General features: G+C 43.9%; 1 protein-coding gene across 2 annotated transcripts; it reads right to left on the bottom strand.

Moving 5' to 3' along the window:
* Positions 1-4,102: 4,102 nt before the first annotated feature.
* Positions 4,103-20,856, bottom strand: pcdh12 (protocadherin 12). Of its 2 annotated transcripts, none has more exons than XM_069710069.1 (5): positions 17,548-20,856; positions 13,895-13,986; positions 10,008-10,159; positions 6,076-6,249; positions 4,103-5,893 (listed from the first exon to the last, which is right to left on the bottom strand). In XM_069710069.1, the coding sequence occupies exons 1-5, from the start codon at positions 20,410-20,412 to the stop codon at positions 5,625-5,627; spliced, it is 3,552 nt and encodes a 1,183-aa protein (XP_069566170.1). In that variant the 5' UTR covers positions 20,413-20,856; the 3' UTR covers positions 4,103-5,624. The 2 variants fall into 2 exon arrangements, with proteins under 2 accessions (XP_069566170.1, XP_069566171.1); XM_069710070.1 differs by having other exon boundaries at positions 13,895-13,983.
* Positions 20,857-23,344: the final 2,488 nt, after the last annotated feature.

The raw sequence follows: 23,344 nt of genomic DNA, 5'->3' as shown, positions 1-23,344 counted from the left end.
AACTGTAATAGCGACATATCGATGGATATGTTTCCGAATAGTGCTCCACAGTGTTGTACCAGTGGACCATGACAGAAGCCATAAAGTTTTTACCACCCATCTCTGTGCGCCTGTCATTCAGGATGCACACGGCAGCGGCAGATTTTCATTTCCCAATAAACCTCTGGAGCTCCGTAACGCCTGCTGGCTGTATTACGTCTGTACATGTGTATCCCAGAGCGTCACTGGTACCCGTGAATGTGGATTTTGTGTTGTGTAGTTTTTTTGTTTCTAGAATGGCCGACGTTTTGTCTGCTACTGGATTTTAAGACGTGGCAGTCAGGAGGCCAAATCCTCTATCTCGCAATGGTAATGCAAGTGAATAATATCTCACGGATCCATAACAGGAATCCCAATCGGCTCCAAACTGCAACGGTTTCCTCTTCGACCCATGATGCAGCCTTCCACCAAGTCTTACGAAAATCCGTCTGGTAGCTTTTCTGCAATCGTGTTGACAAACAGACAAACGTCACTGAAAGCTTTACTCTCTTTTAGCGCCAGTGAACACGTCATTAGGATGTGGCTTTATTATCAGCCCAGTTTGGTGAAGATAAAATAGAATTTTCTTTGATTTTGGAAGTTTTAATATTCAATCAACTTTAAATCCAACAGATGGTCAGTCTAAATACACAAAGCTGTACATTTTTACCTCTTTTAATGAGTGTTTAACAGCTCTAACTGTTTCTTAATCAGCTTCAGGGGAGGAAAAATAAACAGGAACATTAGAACAACACAATCTACTCTTTTAACTCGTAAAGTTTTCCCATTTAAAGCAAAAGAAAACGTCAATGTAGTAAGCACAGAAATATAGCTGGTACAGAAATAATCTAACAAAATAACTAATAAATTATGAACAGCTCAGATTTATGCTCCTGTGGCTTCAAATCAGCAATTAAATTGTCAGAAACTGGAATTGGACATGTTTTAAACTAGATTATCCTCGCTGTGAGGTGCTCCCGTCAGACTTTTTGTCAGTTTCAATTGAAAAGTAGATTTCACGGAGAAAAATCAAGAACTTAAACGGAGCCTATTAACTGAGTGCATTTGGCACCACGCAAGATTTAATCCTCCTCAAACAAGATATTCTGACCTTCTTCAGTTTCTTTCTTTGCAGTAGAATAAAACTGCTGTCACATCGTAAAAAAGGTTTCTGATTTACTTTTCATCAGTTCTGCTGCATAGGAATGCTCTTTGTCTGAGAGGGAGTATTTATTGTATATTATATATATACATATATATATATATATATATATATATATATAAATTTACAGTCATACATTATATATGAACTTGAGGAGAAGTCTTAGAGAATAAGTGCCTCAACACTCGCTTCAAGGTTGTGAGCAACACGTGAGCTCGAGTTTTTTCTGTCAGAGACTGATTCTGTTCAGATGGAGATGAACACAAGTGGCTGAAGATAGTTTGGTGTCTCAAATCTTAACCACTAACCCAGGACCTGTGATGTCACACATGTATTGGAATTGGTGGGCGGGGCATGGCGTCCTCATAGATCCACCGCTTGCTCCGCCCCCAGCTCGTCCAAATACTGTCACTTCTTCACAAAACGGTGACGTCACAGTTGGCTTTGTTTGCGCCTCATGAAGTGAACGTTTTAAACAAAAACAGAATATTTACATGTTGGATATTTGTCTTCAGGAACTTTGTGAGTCACCATGGCAACAATAACTGTGTCCCAAACATGTGCAGCAACTGTTAAGTCGATGATCAGAGTTTGATGTTCGGTGTTCATCTCTTTATTCTCCTCAGGTTGTATTTAGATTCTTATTTTCCAGCCAGTTTAAAGAAATAGTTCCTTTGAAGTTAGTTTTTTTTGTCCGATCGTCATCGGTACCGGACCGACCCGGAGTATTAATACTTCTAATACCTGACGGAGGCGTGTCAACATGTCAGAGAACTTCTGCTCAGTGTTAAAATGGAACAAAGCTCCTCGTCCTCTTCGCTCCCTCGTTTCTTCCTTTATAAATACAAATCACGGTTTATTTCCGGAGCTCGAAATGATATTCCGGCTCTTTCATCTTCGGGGATGACTGCAGCCAAATTAAACACCTGTTGTTTTAACACACTTTCATGCTTTTATTTATGGTTTCTTTACATATTTCCATGGAGGCCGGGCCGTTGTTTTATTCAGGTGAATCTACTTTTCCTCCTCCGGAGGGGATTCGCTCTGCGGCCCAACCGCGCTCGCACTCCTGCCAGATATGAGTTTATGTTTCGCTTGTATTATTGGAGTTTACAAATGAAACACTGCTGTTGTTTTAATCGGGTTTTTTTATTGGATTTTTTGGGGTTCCGGTAACTCACAGGTGACACAGTAAATAGCAGTGTGCATTAGCAGCGTCCAGATCTTTCTCCCGGCACCGGGTCGGCTTTCTGAGCTGTTTTGCATCTTTTTTTGTTGTTGCTCTGTAAATCTAAACTGAACAAATTTGTCTTTTAATTTAATATTTCCTCTACACGCTGAGATCGCTGGAGAAGCTGAAAGAGCTGAACTCCTGCAGAAACAGCTGAATCGATGCATTTCAACAGAACAGAATAGAAAACCTGCAAAACACTGGAAGGGAATTATTAGGTTATTATTAGACTTTTTTAGTTTTAACCGAGAGAAGACAATTCCACCAAACTCATATCCACAAAAACAGAGAGCAATATCCAAATATGCATAAATTACTCTGTAAGAATTTACACATTTATGGATCCATTTTTACATGTAAAATGGGATGTTTGAGGGCAATGGGACATTTGTAACTTTGCTCCTCTTTACTCAGACCGAATCGAGGCTAAAACATTTCAATTATTTGTTCAAAGGAAATATTGATCCTAAATTAAATGATTATAAGTCTAAAAGTTGTTCCGATGTCCTGACAGTCCTTCAGACCAGGAGATTCACAGAATACAATAGAAACCTAAAAACAGAAAATACTGAATAGGAAATGCAAACTTTGTCATGTCAATCAACAAAACAGGTTTAGAAAGGGGGAAATACACAGACATGTAATTTGATTATTGCCAAATGCATAAAATGAATCATACAAAACCCCTGGAATCTATTAAGGACGTTAAGATGAATATATCAGTCTGAAAAAGTCAGTCATTGCTCGTCAGGCAGGATTTAAATCACCTGACGCAGCAGTGATCAGTCTCCTTCTTGTCTTTACGTTTACTGCCAGTTTTTTCATAACTCATTTTTCCTCAAAACATCTTTTCTTGTCTTCATGCCACCGTGTTGTTGAAAGTTTCTTGGACTGCTTCCTGGTGAAGGTCACTGTTGTCTCTGAGCACGTATGCCCGCCTTTTAAATGAACTTCAATCTGTAAACGAGATAGATTTTTGTTTTAGCTCCATGAATCAGCATCTGTTTGTGTGCAGCAGCTTCCCACAACATATTTCTCTTTAGTTTTTGATGACCACAAATACTAAGGGATTACACAAAGCATGTGACCTCGGTCACGTGATAACAGCTGTGAAGATTCTTGGATCTTTGATTGCATGTCAGGAATAAGGAGTCATTTATGGATTATGGATTATGTAAAAACATCCATAACTAAGCACCACATCACCTCCAGGTTTCTGTTTGTTCCTGGAGGTGTTCAGCAGGTGGAGCTGCTGCCGAGGTTTTACATGAAGCTTTCTGTCCTCTCAACGGTGTAACTGTGTCTTTTAACCTGCAGAGGGCGCTCTGCACAAAGGAAGCACCTGAGCCGAACATCCACACACTCCGAGACGAGAAGATTTGCATTGCCTTCAGATTTAAACCATCCTCCACCAACATCATTTTAACCTGAGCCAAAAAAATGATCTTCATCCTAAAAATAAGCAGCAATGGAGACCAAACTAAAAGAAGGCGAGTCCTTATAATGTGAGCAGATGTTTGTACAGTCGCTCACGCAAACCTCATGTAATCCTCACTTAAAGAGAAAACACACTGAGCATCTAAAAAAACACAATAAAACCTCAAATTTGACGTTTTTCCAATGAAGTTCTGAATGGGAGCTGAAGTTCCATTTCTGCACTTAAAATGACTGAGTTTGAACATGATGCACATTTTATTGAAAAGTTACAAAAGTTACGTTCAATGAACACAAAAGTTCTACAAAAAAAGTTTCACATTACAAAATACAAAACTATGTACAAAGTGCTGTTTACAAAAGGGAAGGAAAACAGCGACAAAAAGGACAAATTCTGGAGGGAAGTTAAACAAATAACTTCGAAGCAACGAGAGACCGATTTTGCTGCCTTACTTTGAGGTGGAAGTTCAGACTGAGCAAACACTTCTTCTTGTCTGCGCTCAGCTTGCTGTTGTTTAGTCTTGAGGAAACACGAAAAAGACGAAGCAACATTTCCTCTCGGTCGCCGGCCAAGAAACCGAACGATAGCGGGGTTTATTACGCCCGACAGACGGAGGTCATCCGGCTCAGCTCCTGCTCTGTGTCTGTGTACTTCTTTTCAATTATTCTTTACACCTGAAGCGACCGATGCAACATTTACTGATTTTATAAAAAATTTAAAAAAAGCACCATTTTACCAGGATCTGACATTATCAACACATCTGCATGATATAAACTTACTCATCTTTAATTTACACGCATGAATTTGACAGTTTAAGGCTTGAAAATGAGCTCCAGGAACAACTAAAAGCTGCAGGAAGAGCAAATTAGTGGCTTTGGATAAAAACAAAGGAGCAGGCAGCCATTACAGGTGAAGGCCGTCTCTTCCCTTCTCTCTCGTCTGCAGTCTCTGGGTGTATTCAGCCTCTAAGAGGTAGTTTATTTCCTGAGTGATCTGTTTCCTCACATTGTTTTTTTTTCTCTTTCACATCCTGGCAGCTCGTTATAGTCGTAAAAACTCTGTTTCTGTCCCATTAAAACATCATTTAACGACATTTTTGAAGCCACACCTCCTGTTAAAAAATATTTAACCTTGTTAAAATGTCCCTGTGGTGTCTTTTATAAGCTGCAGGACATGTGATGAGTGAAATAAGCAGTGAACAGTCACAGCCGAGCGTTTCTCCAGTCTGAAAACACAGATTCAGACAGTCAGGGTTTCATACATCACACACCCAAGGAACCAATCCTATCAACTTGGAGGCGGGGCTTCATCAACAGCCAGGAGGCGGGGGGGCGGAGATAGAGGCGGGAACTATCTGCAACGGTGTCGAGTTACATGGAAGCCTCTTTTAAGGCATAAGTAGATATTTTTTTCTTTGAAAAAACTTTTAATTATATCATTTTGATGAGCACAGATGAGTTCTTACAAGTTAAATCAACGCCAGGAGACAAAATTTAAACTTTGACAGATGTTAATGACGGCAAAATGTTGTATATGTCAGTTAAGTGTCACTAACTCCTGCAGTTGAACTTGGGCTTCTTCCTGTCTTGTTACCGGCTGCTCCATCAGACCTTCAGGCTTTTTATTGGCACAGAAGTGTTGAAAGTGAAACAACCTTTTACATGAATGTTATTTACAGATGCAGATATATAAATCAGATTTGATCACTTAATGCCTCTAAAATCCCTTCAAACAGAAGCTTTTCCGTCGCTCCCTCTCAGTCTTTTTTTGTCCAGTGTTCATTGATAAAGTCCTGAGGATGCAGTTGGCCCCGCCCTCTTCTCCGTGTTCCCAGAGTTCTTTGGTGCGTTGCCTGCGGCGGTCGTGTTGGCGCTGCCGGCGGCGTCCAGGCCCAGAGAGCGGCGGTACGCCGCCGAGAGTCGGTACAGGACGTCGGGCCGGGGGCCGGGGTGGGCGTCGGCCTTCTGCGTCATCAGCATCTCGAACAGAGTGCTGACCTCAGACAGCAGAGCTCCACCCAGTGGGCCGTCCTTCTCCGGAGTTTTACCTGAGAGGGTACGGCAGGTATATGAGGAGGCGTCACTCTGATGCCACTTCAATTTTTAATTTAATATTTCAACATTCTGCTGAAAACAGACAGATCTGGTCCTCTTCTTTTTAGACCAACTTCAATACTCAGTAGATTTAACTAAGAGCTAACACTCGTGAGCGTTTTTTTGTTTTTTTTACCGAAGGTGGAGAAGGAGGAAGAGGAGGTGGAGTCCAGGCCGCTCCGGGGAAGAACCTCGCTTTCGGGCGACGGGGGCCCGTCGGGGACGAAGACGTTGTCGTGGTAATCTCCGGCGAGCGGGAGGGAGAGTCGGGCCATCCAAGCCGGGTCGCTGACCTCCGAGAAAACCTCGTCTGCAGAGAGAGCAGGTTACAGATGAAACCCTGGAATCTTCCTGGAGAGTTTTCTGTCTGACTAAACCAGGCCGGAGTCGACTCGGCGGTTTCATCTTCCTGCCGTCCGCGAAACGTACGTCCAATCCAATCACACTTTACAATTATAAAGACTGCAAGCAGATAAAAACTAGCGTATTAAAACATAATTACATGATATAATCACTTCTAAGTGCATTTTTTTATATCTTGTATTCAAAAGGATTGTTTGAAACTTAATGATGAGTTATTTTAAAATCAGATTTAAAAGTTTTGTTTGTTAATTTGAGTATTTTAACATAAACACGTAACGTGATCAAGCCTTAAATTCTGTTGTTATAGAGCTTAAAATGTGTACTAAGTGAGATATTTATAACTACAGCTACAAAAAAAATGCTCGATTGAGGAGTAAATTACCAGATTTTTCTGCTTCCAGATTTAGTAAATCATCTAAAACATTTTTTTTTTTTTTTAAACATGTGATTGAAGTTCAGCAATACAAGATTTCATTAGTTATATTCAGCTAATAACCAGTTAATAACTGGCAGCCTTCAGATACACGATGAGGAGTAAAGAGTGGAGGACTCTGACTCTGATGAAGAGCTGCGGTCTCCTTCATCTAACCACAACCAGATGGAGGAATTAAAGCACACACACACACACACACACACACACACACACACACACACACACACACACACACACACACACACACACACACACACACACACACACACACTTACACCCAGAGTTACCCCCCTCCCTCCCCACCATCCACCCCACCCCCTCCCTTTTTCCTCCCTTTGTTTTGCCAGTATTTCACCACAGATCCTTCAAACACAAAGATCCTCTTTAAATTACTCGAACGTGTCGGGTTTCTGTTTATTCCCGAGTTTAGCCTGTAAATAAATCCCACTTTACCATCTCACGTTGTATCTGGAGGATCAAGATCTGAGCATAAAACTCTGAGGCTCATAAATTCACACTCAGCATTACTGTGAGAATAATAAACTCAAAGGGTAGCCACACCGCTCACAGAAATAAAAAACGCTCAAATTCAGACTTTAAACTGAAGTTCTTATCTATAAATGTTCTTATTTCTGGAATAAAAACCTGGAAGTGATGATTTCTCTTTGGGAACATTTACACTCAGCACCCATAATATCATCTCCACTTTAAACAGTAAATGAAAACCGTTATCCTGCCCTGCTACCACAGGTAGAGCTACACAACGTGGTTTTAGTCTTTTTAGATACAAGAGAATTCATTTTTATTTGTCAAATTACATCTTGATTTCCACACAAACTGTTCTATTTACTATTTAATGGGCGATAAAAATTGGCAAACCTTTCCCATGAAAAATTAAAATATGAGATCATGTTGATATTTGCCGCACTGTAAAACATCACACAGAAATGTAGTGAAATCAACTCAATTTCTCATTAAATTAATCTAAATATTTGTGGGTTTTTTTTTTTTTATCCTTTCCAGTTAATTCAACTTAAAATCTTTTGGTTTTCAGACTTCTTGGAACTTCTAAAGTTTTGGGATGTTTTGACTTGAATTTATGAGTTGAATAAATGAACACGCTTCCCAGCATGCTTTGTTGGAAATATAAAACTCGCCACACCGCTCAACAGCGTAAAACTTACATTAAAAAAATGCTAAAATTCATGCCTGAAACTGTTATTATCTGTACATTTTCTTATTTCTGGAATAAAAACCTGAAAGTGATGGTTTCTCTTACGTTAACATTTCCACTGCTGCCATCAGCGCCCATAATATCATCTCCACACATGAACAAAGAGGCAGGTATTTCATGTGTGTGATTCACAGGTGAGACAAATAAGACAGAAGAAGAGGAATGTGTTGCCCCGACGACTTCATCAAAGCTGCAACACTCACCGAGCTGTCGGCGCCGCAGTGTGAGTTACGCTGATAAATACAGCCTGCGGGTGGAGAGGTGAGTCGAGCATCACACGAAGCAACAACATACTCCCACTCACCCCCACCCACCCCCCCACAGCCCTCCACCCCATCGTAAAGCGAAGCCTCTCTTCGCCCCGAGGCTCCTCCGACCTCCACAATACCAGGACGAAAGTGTTTAACACACGCCGACTGTAGTCTCGTAGAGCGGCCGATATCTGAGTGTTACACAACCCGTAGCTCCGACGCAGCGATCTGATTGGTCAGAAACAAATCAGCATGACATCCCTAGTAAATATGACTCCGCCTTCTCAATGGCAATATATAATTGGAATTGAATTTCACATAATATGTAATATAATGTAGTTTCTACTTGTTATAGGTCTATTAAATGACCCATTTGGTGAAGTCGGGTCTCTTTTGGTCCTTTTTGGTCGCTCCGAGCACCCGTACCGTAACACCACGGATAGTCACGCACTGAACATCCTAGCGGAGGCTAGCTGGACCGGTTTGGTTTGAACACACGACAACACGTAAAAACACAAGTCCATCGATTTTTCAGCACTGTGCTTTATTAATGAGTAAAATCAGTTTGAAAAACCAAAGATGAGCAGAGTGTGTGTGTGTGTGTGTGTGTGTGTGTGTGTGTGTGTGTGTGTGTGTGTGTGTGTGTGTGTGTGTGTGTGTGTGTGTGTGTGTGTGTGTGTGGATGTAAAACCCACTGAGTTATTTCCTGTTTTTCTTTCCTGTTTTCTGTTGTTGTCAGTGTGTGTCTATTGTAAAGTGAGCGAGTCTGTAGAAGTTTTTTTGCGAGGGGTTGAAGTTCAGCTGCTTTTGTCGCGATCAAAGGAGTTTTCACCGGGAGGTTCGCAGCTTAAACTCAGCGACACCGGTTCAGTTTACAGATGGGAGTGAAAACAGAAGAAGAAACGGGACAAACAGATCAGAGAACATTCAAAACATCCTGAAATAAACTCAAACAAGCTCATGCTCACTTTTTGTTATTTTTTTTAATTTAGAGCTCTTTTAAGTGTGATTTGTTTAGAAGTTTGATAAATGCTCGACCACAGATAACTAGTCCTGTCCATCAAACTCAATGTACTGGACATTTGGAAAACATCAGCATGACATCACTCGTAAATATCACTCCACCTCCGCAATGGGAATATATAACTAGAATTGAATTTCACATAATATGTAATATAATGTAGTTTCTACTTGTTCTAGTTCTATTAAATTACCCATTTGGTGAAGTCGGGTCTCTTTTGGTCCTTTTTGGTCGCTCCGAGCACCCGTACCGTAACACCACGGATAGCCACGCACAATTTTTTTTTGTATTTTACAATCCTAGCGACGGCTAGCTGGACCGGTTTGGTTTGAACACATGACACGGTGCTAACATTTTGAAATCACGAGTCCATTGATGTCTTTTTTTCAGCGGATATCTTTGTTCATTAGATATCTTTGTTCATCAGATATCTTTGTTCCAGCCAGACCGAGCTAGCTGAGCAGTTTAGTGTTTCTACGCGCTGTATTCATTGAGTTGGAGACTAGAAATCCTCTCCGTTGCTAGGGTCGTCGCTAAGGGTCGGACTACTTCCTGGAGTGGTGAACGTCGCGTTACGTTGCATCCACTTCTTACTGACCGATTGTTTTCCAGTTGTTAGTCTTACCCCACCATGTGTTGCCATGGAAACGCAGATTGCGCAAAATAAAACCTCCTTATATTTTGAGAGCGAACGTTGGCCCCGCAATATGAACACACTTTGTTTCCATAGTTTGTGTGTCGGTGTGTTTTGGTGTGTTTTTTTTACCGGGGTTGTTGAACAGGTTGTTGAGTCCTTCTTCCAGCTGCAGGTCGACGGGCGACTCTCGTCCCGGTTCCCAGTCCACGTCTCCGGCTTCGCTCTCGCCGTGTCCGCTGTCTTTGGTGCTCTGCCAGTCGGCGCAGTCCTGACCTCCGTATCTGCACACAAACACCATCCAGACCCCGTTTACACCGTCGGCTTCTCATTTCTCAAACTATCGTGTCTTTTACTTGAGCAGATAGTTTAACGGATAAATGATGATAATATGTCTAGATCACTAAATAAACCACTTTATATGACAATAAATCACAAAAGAAACATTCGGTTTGTACAAAATACCGTAACGACTCCATGAGGCCCTGAATGCCAAAACACGTAATATTTTTCATTATTAATTTATCAAAAATGTGTAGTTTGATTTTTTTTTTTGGATTAAAAACGTGTAATTTGTAGAAACAAAAAAACAAACTACACGTTCGCTAAATGTCGTCATAATGGAGAAATTAACTCAAGTTTTGCTAAAAGCTAACGAGCCTGATTCTTGCTGAAGGCTAACTAGTCTATTTTAGATCATCTTAAACGCAGACTACTATTTTAAATTTAACGAACAGTTACTGAGATTTTCTTTTAGTTGAAGAAACCTCCCAGAAAAAGTCATTAAATTCTGATTTCACAATTTGTTTTTAGCGCTAACATTTAAGATAACGGGCCTTAAACTGTTTTCTCATTTTTCACTGTTTCTGTAATGTCGTCAGACAGCTTTAATGTTTGTTTTACATTAATACAAATTAACTGTTCAAACTATAAAGGATTACAAAAATGTACAGCTTAGTTTGACACCATTTTAAAAACATCTTAAAGAAGAACTTTCCTGGATTATTCATCCATAATCACATCTGATATTTCCCCCAAAAGAACATGAATCAAACCAGACAGAGCTCCTGGATTAAAATCTGAAGATATGAAGTTTGGTGTGTCGGAGATAAAAACAGGTGATCGCATTCCTGATAACGACACGCAACCACACCTGCAGGCCGACTCAGACAGGAAGTGCTCAGAGGGATAAAGGTGAGCTCAGAGACGAGTCACCGAATCAAACCGTCTCATTTCCTGCTGATTCAAATCTCATCTGACAGTTCGATGATAATTCGCACGAGTTTGTTGATACGATCGAAGGTCTTTGATGAGTAAAGTAAAAGGTGCGTTGAAACAGCGCCCGGTGTGTGTCATGATTTAATCTCGTCGCCACGGTGACGCTGAGGTTAGCTGCTTCCTGTCTGAATCACTCAGACAGAGCTGCCAACGCCTGGCCACACACACACACACACACACACACACACACACACACACGCACACACACACACACACACACACACACACACACACACACACACACACACACACACACGCACACGCACACGCACGCGCACGCGCACGCGCACACGCACACACACACACACACACACACACACACACACACACACTCTTCACCACGTCGGGGGTTACGAGACACGCTTCCTGCGACATTGACCGCTCGACTTCACGTCCTGTTTGTCTGTTGCTGTTATTTCAGTCTCGGCAGGTCGGCCGGTCAGAAACACACCGAAGACTTTTATCAGCGACAGCTTCTGTCTCTTTCAGCACGTCGAGTGGAAGCAAAAGTTCCAGCTGGAAGTTTGATAACCGGGGTTACCGCTGCACAGTCCGTGCTTTTATTGTGAAAGGGGAAAGACGTGCAGCTAGCAGATGCGGTGAACGGTAGCGGCGTACAACGGTGTCTCAAATTTGGGGTTTGGTCCATTTTTGTCCTCCAGACGAAGAAGTATAAAATTACATTTCTGTCATTTATTTTTCAAAACATGTAAACAATCATTTCACTATGATGTAAAAAAAAATGAAAATAATTCTAAAGGAAAAAAAGAAAATGCACATTTCTTTTATCCTACCAGACAACCAGTGGAAAAAGAGCGTCTGTAAAGCGGTGAATACATTTTTCTGAGCTTTAGAAACTTTCCAAATTACTTTTTATTATTAGAATTTGATCCATTTGGTCCAAAAACATTCGGAAAGTCTTGAAAAGCCGTATAATTATTTATAAGTTCAGTGTAGGAGATTTAAAGGGGTCTACTGGCATAAATTGAATATTCATAATTATGTTTTCATTGGTGCACCTGAAGCTAAGAATCGTTGTGTTTTCATTACCTGAGAAGAATTTATACTTTACATAGGAAGCGGGTCCTTCTTACGGAGGAGCCGCCATGTTGCACCGCCATGTTTCTACAGTAGCCCAGAAGGGACAAACCGAACACTGGTTCTGGAGACACTTTCATATTTTCCGTGAGCTTCGTGGCTAACGTGGATTCTCTTGAATGCGTGGACGGTTACCGCGAGGTCACCTCACCAATATATGAAGCACCCTCTATAAAATCTGGTTCTCCTGAATGCATCCACAGCTTTAAAATGTGAAGCTGGTGGCGTTCCCGTTTAATGTGACTGTCAGATGAAGCCTCGTTTGATCAGAGGAGCGCAGCGGAGATCACAGCCGGAAACCTGCAGCCAGCTGGCTCTGAAACAAACCTCTGATGATGAAGAGGGAGGAAGGACTCCAACATCAGGAGCTGTCCGTCAGAAGTTCAGTCAGAAACTGTTCGTACCGACTTGAAGTGAAATTCGGAATATTTTTACCAACAAATCCAGCAGATTTACGGGATGAAATAAAGACGCTCTGAGTGTCATCAGTGAGGAAAGTGAGCGTCTGGCGATGTTTACTGTGGCGTCAGAAAAACCACAAAGCAGCCGCGAACTGAACCCAGCTTCTCTTGTTGTTTTATCGTTTTCATTTTGAAAACTCAGGCGGACTAAAATAAAACAACATGAGACAGACAGCGAGGTCCCACTCACCACAAAAATGACTTTAAACATTAAATGAAACATAATCCACTGAGTTTTCCTGCCCTGCTTCCACACGCAGAGCCAAGCAACATGTTTTTAGTCTGATTTAGTCTTTTTAGATACAAGAGAATTCATTTTTATTCAACAAATTACATCTTGATTTCCACACAAACTATTCTATTTACTATAATTTAATGGACGGTAAAAATGAACAAAACTTTTCCTGTAAAAAAACTAAAATATGAGATCATTTAGATCTGTAAAACATCACAGAAATTTAGTGAAATCAACTCATATTTTCTCATTAAATTAATCTAAATATTTAAGTTTTTTTATCCTTTACAGTTAATTCAAGTTAAAATCTTTTGGTTTTCAGAGTTCTCAGAACTTCTAAAGTTTTGGGATGAAATAGCACGTTTTAAAAAAAACAACAAGCATACGAGCACACTTCCCAGCATGCTTTGTTGGAAAGATAAACCTCTCAAAGGACGCCCATGTTTTTGGTATTTTTAGGAATGAATGAAGGAGAAAGTGACAGAGAACAGCCTCATACGTTGCCTTTGTATTAACAGCTGTTAGATTCCTCGACCTAAAATTAAGTTTCAACTCCTAAAACTAACAAAATGTAAAAGGAAAAAAATGCGACTAAATTCAACTTAACAGTTACTTTATTTAACTTGTTTTCTCAACTTCAGTTAACTCACATTTTTAAGGGAGCAAACGAACTCGTATTTCTGCGTTGAACCAACTTAAAGTGACTCGGTGCAAAATTTGATTTTAAATTCCTATAAACTTGTTTTGATAAATGCCGATTGGCTGTTTTTCAGATGATCTAATGAAAAAAAGAGTAATTATATGAACGATAAATTTGTTTTTTTTTAATCCACAGAACCGCTCTCTTGTGTCTGTTCCTCAGAGGATGTGGAGGTGGAGGAGGAGGAGGAAGGTGGAGGAGGAAGGTGGAGGAGGAGGGATGTGGGAAGGAGAGAAGTCGGACTCACCGGCCGTTTCGATGAGAGTATTTGTTTCCGCGGAAGTTGGTCCTGGGCTGCAGCTGACCCTGATGGAGGAGCGACAGGAGCTGGGAGATCTGCTGCAGGGAGGAGGGGGAGGAGGAGGGGGAGGAGGGGGAGGTTACCGCCTGTTTAACACACATTTAATTCACATTTAATACACATTTAATACACATTCTCATGTCTTTTGCAGCTCATTTTTCAGTCTGTAGAGACGAGTTGTGAACATGCAGAAAACTCGTGCGTCATTTCGACTTCGTGGCTCGGTTAGTTAACAACGGCGAGTTTTTGTGTGCAGGACGTCGTGTGTTGCCGTGACGCTCTGACCAATCAGCGGTCTGCTCGGGTTTCCCTCCAACGGCTCGACAGTTCTTACAACGCATTATCCCCCATAAAGTGCAGATTCATTCCAGCTTTGTGAAACTCCTTGTTTTTTTTGGACATCTGTGTTTGCGTTCATCTGCACCAGTGAGTTTGTGTCCGCTGGTTTCAGCTGCCGGAACAACGAGCGCCGCTGATATCAGGTAGAAGCAGAATTTGTTTTGGTGTTACAGTGTGAGAACCGAGCGACCGCGTCCGTCTCACTGCTCCCAGCTTTCTGCTGACAGCTCTGTTATACAGCGGATACACGCCGCACACCAGGGAGGAAACACACACACACATCGAGAAAAGGTGTGTGTGTGTGTGTGTGTGTGTGTGTGTGTGTGTGTGTGTGTGTGTGTGTGTGTGTGTGTGTGTGTGTGTGTGTGTGTGTGTGTGTGTGCTAGTTTATGACTTCGTTTCAGTCGTGACATTAGTGTGTTTTTGCACATGTATTCAACTGCAGCGACGGGAAACGGCCTCTACGTAAAAGCCTATTCTTCTCTGGCCCGTTTCCTTCCAGGATGGGTCTCCGAAATATGGACCGTGTGTGTGTGTGTGTGTGTGTGTGTGTGTGTGTGTGTGTGTGTGTGTGTGTGTGTGTGTGTGTGTGTGTGTGTGTGTGTGTGTGTGTGTGTGTGTGTCTGCCGAGGTGGAGGTGAACTGTAAATCCCCCTCCCTCCCTCCTGGCCGTCCAGCAGGCCTCTTCCTCTGCAACCTCAAGGGAGGAGAGGAACATCTGAAGGCCGAGGAGTGCCAACTGGGCCGGCCTGGCGGGGGAGGAGGGAGGAGGGAGGAGGGAGGAGGGGGGGATTGAGGGGGAGCCGGGTCAGAACCAGAAAGGTCTCCTTCCTCTCTCTAATGGGATTCACGTGAGGATGTTGGACCTGGCCGAGGTCTTTGTTCTCTATCTGCTGGGCGTTGGCAGCGACTTTCACCCTCGCTGACGTCCGTCTGGGTTTCAGTCGTGCAGCGTTTCTACCGTAAAAGCTCAAATTCATCAACTATATTTCCTAGTTTTAGTTTTCTTTCTCTCAGCACCCACTGATGTCGTGATGAGTATATCATAATATTCTGAGTAAATATAAATCCTTTAAACCATTCCCCTCTACAACAATACTCTAATATCCTTCTAACACTTCACCAGCAAAGTATGTCACTAAGATGAACCTGATTCTGTCCATATTCCCTAAAAAAAACACTTTGATGAGATTAATAAGTGACATTTAAAGCAGCTGTAATCAATATCTCTATAAAAAACAGTCATAGAGAAAACAATCTGAAAGGGAAGATGATTTAAACAAAAACAAGAATCTCTCAAAATGCTGTGAATGTTACGTACTCAGCACCAAACATCAGTAAATGTGAGATTTAGTGTCATAAACGAGACTACAAATGAATGATTGTGTTGCTCTGTAACTGTTGGACTCGTAAAAAAGCAACTTTAACCACCAAATTTGCTGTATGAGCTCAAAAAGGCGACGATACTGGATGTCAGTAGGTTTAAATGCAGGTTCAATTTCTTTGATATTATTTACTAAAATACTTAATCTCTATTCTTTGAGAGTTTTCAGTATTAAAAGTACAAAAAGTGTTTTTTTTAGAAGACTTTCCATCGTCACTGCTTTAAGCTTCAAGCTCGCGGGTTTCTATAAAAAATCTAGATCTTAAATTAGATTTTTTTAGTTTTTAATAAACAAACAGGAGCGTGTTCGTCGGGGACTATTTTCAGTGGCGGACTGAATGCTGTCGTGAATATTCAGTATTGAAGTTTCGGAGCTCGACAGCACCGAGGAATCAGATCCTGTGAAGCTCTGGAGACGCAAATGATATTTTATTTTATCTATGGGATTAATTAACTGTGATTCCCGCTCTGATCTCCTCCTCTCTCTCTCTCTCTCTCTCTCTCTCTCTCTGAAGCTGCTGTTTTTGTTTTCAGCCTCCGATACTGTTTTTCAGTGAAAGTGATTTTTGGGGCCATTTGGAAGTGACAGAGTGGCTGTCAGGGAGGTGTCGGCTTACACTACAAACACATCACAGCTTACTTTGGCTGCCCCCCACCCACCCTCCCCATCACCCCCCCTCCTCCTCAGACCCCCCATCCTACAGAGCCTAAGAGGAGCTCACCCTCCTCCTCCTCCTCCTCCTCCTCCTCCTCCTGGTTCCAATATGAATCTGATACGTGATATTCAGTTTATAAAAAAAAAGACTGTCAAGAGTTTCTCGGGGGGGATTTTTGTCTGTGACACATGAGCACCTGAACAAACTTGCTGCTTTTTGGCTTCACGGTGATCCGTCAGTAACACACACACACACACACACACACACACACACACACACACACACACACACACACACACACACACACACACACACACACACACACACACACAACTCCAGCCTCCAGGCTGTCTGAGTAAGTCATCATACAGGAGGCTGAAAAAGCAGAGAGTCTGCTGGGAAACTGTAAGTGAAGCTCGTTTCTCTCTGTGTGTGTGTGTGTGTGTGTGTGTGTGTGTGTGTGTGTGTGTGTGTGTGTGTGTGTGTGTGTGTGTGTGTGTAGTGGGCTCCCACTCTCTACTCTCTAATGGACTTCACTTCAGATTAATCTCAAAGCCTGCAAGGGGGAGGAGGGGGGGGGGGCAGATACTTAATTACTCCGGCGCTAAGTGTAAGCACATGTTGAAATAAATGTGATCACACATTTTAGATCAAAGTAAATGGTGTTTAAATGAGAGCCAGCAGCAGCACATTAGCCTTAATGTTGAAACTATAGCGGAGAATGTAAATAAGAGCACATTAAAACATCATCACGCAGATTTCGCGAAATCGTTAATGTCACGAAAATGGGAACATTTGTCAATTCAGCTCGCTGTAAAGTTGTCGTATTCTGCCGTGAACGCAACTTCATAACTTGCAATAATGAGATTCAGTCTTGCGGCAAAAATTTTACGAGTTTTAATGAACGCTGCATTTTGAAATCTGTCATAAGTTTGTCACAGAAGACTCAGGAAGTTTGTTTTATTTCGATTCCCAAGATGCTCTCTGCAGAAATGGGGGCTTTATATTGTCTTTTTATTCATGATTAGATATAAATAATGGGTGTTTCTCTGAGACACCGTTAACCACCAAGATGCTTCAGACCACATGATGAAAGAACTCACCCCCAAACTCATTTTATTTTGAAAGGCTGGTTAAAACTGGTTAAACAAACTATTACCGAACAACTGAAGATGAAATTCTGTTAAATAGTATTGATTAAATAAGATAAAACAACTCACCTGGACCTCTGGGGAGGCCGAGGACAGCTCGATGGAGTCTCCGAACGCCGCCATGGACAGACGAACCAGGTTACGAAGCATCTGCCGATGGTCGGCGTCCTGCGTCGCTCGTCCGTCCGAAGTCTTCGGCCTCCGCAGCGTCGCCTGAGACGCCGAACGCGGCAGCTCAGCTGCTTCTCTGTCGGGATGAATCTGCCGCTTCAACGTGCTCGAATGCGAGTTGGAGGAAGACGACGACGGGTTTCTGGATTTGCGAAGAGTCCGGTACGACGTGGCGGGCGTCAGAGGCAAAGCTCCATCGAGTTCGATGTTTCCGGGTTTTCGAAGTGTTCTGGAGTGATGGGCGGCGGGTTGAGTGGCGTCCGCCTCCAGGTAGCCTTGGGAATGGAAGCTCGTGTTCATCACTGACGGTATTAAGTTGTACTGCCTCTCGGTTTGTTGGTCCTCTGACACCGGAGGCGGAGTCAGCGGTTGGGCCTCGGCGTCGTCCTGGGGGGGCTCCTCCTTTCGCCCCCGGATGACGGGAATCAGCTGGATGTCAGACTTCCTGATGTTCTTCTGAGGGCGCCGAGGATGGCGGGTGTAGCTCGATTCGGCCTGCCTGCAGTTGTAGGCCCGGTTGTCCCGTTTCTCGGGGCGGCAGAACGTCGTCACCAAAGCGATGGCCAGAAGCAGAAGCAGGCATGTCGCGCCGAGGCAGACCGCCATCATCATGGTGAAGCTGAGCCGCCCGCGGTTCCCTGGTGACGAGTTCTTCAGGTGGTCCTTGAGGTTGATGAAGGTCACATCCAGAGTGGCCTTTGTGGTCAGGCTTGGCGTTCCCATGTCAGACACAGCGATGTCCACCTTGAAGGTTTTCCCAATGAGCTCCGTAGCGTTGGTGGTATTTACAAACAACTGGCCGGTAGTTTGGTCCAACCAGAAGAGTCCGTACGGGTTTCCATCCGTGATGAAGTACTGGAGATCTCCATTGAGTCCCGAGTCCAGATCTTCAGCTTTAATCGTGGATGCTAGGAACCCAACGAGTCCGTCTCTGGCTGAGGGATTAATCGGCAAAGTGGTGACCGCCTCTTCTACTTCGTTCCCCAGTTCGGTCACAATCTCCCCCTTGTATGCGTTGACGGGTACGCTCAGAGAAGCCACGCCCTTCCTCGGTTTTGGCTCCTTGATGGTGGGGTAGTTGTCATTTACGTCCTCGATGTCGATCTGCACAGTGGCCGTGCTTGTGAGCGGTGGATGTCCGTGGTCGACGGCCTGCACGATGAAGGAGTAGCTGGGAGATTCCTCGTAGTCCAGCGGCCGCCGGGCGCTGATGACGCCAGTTTTCGGGTGAACGGAGAAGTATTGCGTTTTAGCCTCCTGGTCAACAGAGGCGCTCAGGGAGTAGGAAACTCTCCCGCTGAGCTCCAGGTCAACATCGTCGGCTTCTACCGTGAGAGCGTGGTGACCCGCCGCGTTGTTCTCCTTGAAGGAGGCCTTGTAGACGGAGCTGGAGAACGCCGGGGAGTTGTCGTTCTCGTCCAGAACGTAGACAGGAAGGTGTTCGACGCAAGACAGCGGGGGAGCTCCGTAATCCATCGCCCGGAGCGTGATGTTATATTTCATGACATCCTCTCGATCCAACCTCCCATCGGTAACGATCATGTAGTTATCACCGTGGATCCGTTTAAGGCGGAACGGGCCCGATCCCTCCTGAATGACTGCGGTCACTTTCCCGTTGTCTCCTGAATCCGCATCAGAGACGGTCACCAGAGCCAGGAAGGTGTCCACCGGCGCTCCTTCCAGCACCGTTGCGGCACGTGAATTGGCCGGCGTCCAGGTCATGCGTATCCTCGGCGCGTTGTCGTTGACGTCCGTGAGCTTGACGTGGACTTTGCAGTGAGAGGGGATGGCGTTGGGTCCGCGGTCGCTGGCCTGTACGATCACTTCGTGAGAGGACTGGGCCTCGTAATCCAGAGGTGCTTTGAGACTCACGGCTCCGGTCTGTTGATCCACGTCGAAGAGCCGCCGAACCTCCGGACGTGTGTGCTTGCTGAACGAGTACTCCACCTCCCCGTTGGCGCCCTGGTCTGGATCGGTGGCCTTGAGCTTGATGATGGTCGTCCCGAGGGCCGTATCCTCGGTTAGCGCCACAGTGGGACTGCAGTCCTCAAACGTGGGGCTGTTATCATTGGAGTCCTGAATGTGAACACGGACCAATGTGCTCCCAGACCGAGGTGGGTTCCCTTTGTCCCATGCCACCAGGGTGAGGTCAAAGGAGGCCTGAACCTCCCTGTCCAGCTCTTTGATCACCACTAGCTCCGCCTGTTTCGTCCCACCCAGAGCAACCGTCACGTCCAGATCAAAGTGCTGGTTGACGGACAGGGAGTAGGTCTGCAGGCTGTTGGGCCCGGCGTCCGGGTCCACCGCCCGGTCCAGAGGGATCCGCATCCTGAGGCCGGCGGTCTCCGAGATCTCCACTTCCTGCAGAGCGCTGGGGAAAGTGGGACTGTGGTCGTTCATGTCCATCACCTCCACGCGAACCCGCAGGCAGTTCATGGCTCCGCTTTTCCTGTAGAGGACGCTGAAGGCCACCTCGCACAGGTCCGACCCGCGGCACAGCTGCTCCCTGTCCAGCCGGCCCTGGGTGGAGACGACCCCGTCTCGAGTGGTGACGGAGAAAGGAAGGGCTTTGCCCTGCTCCACCACCTGAAAATCCTCCAGAGGACCGGCCTCGTCCCGCCGCCGGAGGTCATCCACCAGACGGCCGACACTGGATCCCGCCGGCTGCTCCTCCCAAACCCGGTACTGGACAGTTATCGACGACAACTCGGAGGTGAGAGTCTCAGAGCAAAGACTCAGAACCAGAAGCAGAGCCAGCAGCATGATGGCGTGAGGTGATAATAATCTCCTGTCTACCGGCTACACTGACATTTCTAAAATAAATTACTGCTCTGAACTGTCGAGTAAAACAAAAACACCTTTTCAACTTTAAAATGACTTTAAAACTCTTATTTTGAAAGCGATAAAATATCCAGTCTGTCAGAGACAATCCAATTTTCCTTCAAAATAATCTAGAGTTTCTTTTCACAAGTAAAACAACCACGACCAGATCAGAGATGAAAACTGATTTGCAAAGCAAATACCTAGAAAATAAACAAAAAAAACAACAACAACAACAACAACCTCCAGCCTGGTCAGGATACAATTACAGAAACCTACAATTAAGACATCATCCTCTCTTTCTCCGCTCACTGTCTGCCTGCTGTTGCTACTCACTCGCACACTGCTGGCTGGCGTCCGGCCTCTCAGCTCATCACTCCTCAGCTCAGGGAAGTTTCGCTCCAACTGAGAAAAAGTTTGGATGTGAGTTTCCACATGCTCGCGGCACGTCGGCCAATCGGGCGGCAGGAAGGAGGTGGGTCGAATGCAAATGAACCCCCGACACAAAAGAGAAAAAACAAAAAGCCCTCGCCGCGCCCCCCGAGGAAACTCTGCACAACTCTGGAGTGCTTTGACAGAAACCCGACACCGCCCCTCTCCGCCGGTCTGCATAAACTCATCACAACCTGCCGTCGGGGCCTTTAAATCATTCGGAGAATTTGTCGGGAGTCCGGTGGGACCGAGGCGGGCGGTAGGACGTACACATGAGCTCCATCACGGAGACGTACGGTCTGCTTTTCTGACAGCAGAAAACACAAACAACAGATAAGAAGATAAGCCGACAGACCAGCTTTGTGTTCAGAGTATAAAACGTTATGTTTAAGAAGAAAAGTTTGACGCGTGAAGACGATGACAGCGATCTCCGTGTTTTTGTCCTTGGAAATAAACGTGGTCGTCTTTTCTTCGAAGATTCAACCGGCTATGAAGTGAATCCTGAAAAATCCACACGTCTGTCTTTAATGTGAGAAAACGCACATTCCAGCGGTTTCCCAGATATAATTACGGCGTGCTTCGTCTTCCACCCGCAGAGGTCAAAACATTTCTGTCCTTCCTGTCGCAGGTTTGTTTATCAGCTGCGAGTTTAGACTCGAGTCTGCAGAAATGATTGGTTCATGTGGAGTTGGATAGATTTCCTCCAACTAGAAAAAAAAACCTTCGTACACGTTTCATGACTTAAATGAAACTGTGATTATGTTTAATACGGAAAAAAACACAACAATGTACAGACATGTTTCAGGACAAACGTGAAAGTCAAGACTTTTTTTATATATATTTTGGTTTTCTTTCCGAAGAAATACCATAAAAAAAATGCCACGGAAAAGCAGGCTGTCAACTTTTAGCGGAAACTGACAAAGAATATCTAGAAATTGATCCATGATGTTACGTAACAAACACAACCGTGTTACTTCTGTCATTTTATGGATTAGAAACCAGTTACAACCGTTAAAAGCAGATCGAGCTCAACAACCGCAGATCCACTGATTGAAAGCCAAATGTTTTCCCAGCATGCACTGCGCTTGCGTTACATTCGAACGTCCCGAGAGCCGAGGAAGGTTCAAGCGTATCGTTTTCCTCTCGGCTCGGAGGGACGATGTCTGTTTGGAGACATCAGCGCTGTCACCCGCGACCGAGAGGAGACGGACGACCGAGGAGAGGCGAGAGTTGGGGGTTCGATTCCTCGGGACTCACGCTGTCGCTCAGGAGGTCCATTTAAGTTTGTTCAGTTCAGGATGATGATTGTAAAGCTCAAACAGGCATATTTAACAACAAATGGTAGAAAATAAAGTTAAAAAAAAAACAGAAAAGATTAAATTAACAGAAAAGTCAAACAATTCAAAGTGATGAAGAAAAGCAAGTAAAAGAGATTTGACAAGAAAACTAAATAAATTAAAAAGTCATGTCACCAAGTGGCTCATCTTCATCCTGTCTTGCAGAAATACTCAAAATTTCACGTTTCCAGCTAAAAAAAAACTTACAAATGCAGTTTTTTCTTTTAATAACAATCATTATTTTTTAATGTTTGGACTGTTGGTCTGTGTTTTTACAAACCAAACAACCATTCAACTGATTGAGAAAATAAATCAGCAGATTGATCCTTCAGGAAATTAATCATTAATTACAGTCCTGCACAAGATGGTTGAAAGTGAACTCCACCTGAAGGGCAGTAAAATGCAGCTCAAACAATCTACAAAACTTATAACAGTGCAGTTTAAATGCATTTTTCTGATTAAACTGCAGGAGCAAGTGAACAAATAACACAACAAGAATATTCAGTCAGTTTTATTCAAATAATACCAGTAACTATAACTTTAAAATGTCCGTCTCAGTGGGACGGGAAAACACAGTTAGAAATAATCTCATGATCTTCAGTTAAAAGAACAAAAACGACTTCGGTTCTCGTGTTTGTGAACAGATCGAAGGAGACGACACACAACTAGAAGATTTTTAGTTTTTTTTCTCCAGAACGACACCACGGCGACGTCTGTGCAACTCGAACTATGAAGATAAAAACACAAATCAGATCCCAAATAGAAAACGCTTACTTAAAATGACCTTTGACCTTCTGGGATGTCTGCAGTCGTCTTGTTCGGGCGACGAAAACCTGAGCTGGAGGTCATCGAGGCGGATCAGAGGTCAGCCAATCAGATCCCGTTATCTCCAAAACAAACAGCATCAGCCTCCTCAGTGTGTGTGTGTGTGTGTGTGTGTGTGTGTGTGTGTGTGTGTGTGTGTGTGTGTGTGTGTGTGTGTGTGTGTGTGTGTGTGTGTGTGTGTGTGTGTGCCCACATTCCCTGTTGTATTAGTTGCAGCAGACGAGAAGGTTTTTTGCAGACACACACAGGCACATGTCTGCTTCCAATTAATCTACCACCTG

Source organism: Brachyistius frenatus, unplaced genomic scaffold (genome assembly GCF_029030835.1).
Source record: "Brachyistius frenatus isolate BFR_SWC_R1_liver_20210118 unplaced genomic scaffold, ASM2903083v1 Contig_89, whole genome shotgun sequence".
Taxonomy (NCBI): Eukaryota; Metazoa; Chordata; class Actinopteri; family Embiotocidae; genus Brachyistius; species Brachyistius frenatus.
Note: the sequence above shows the minus strand (reverse complement) of the source record. Positions and strands in the feature narration are given on the sequence as shown.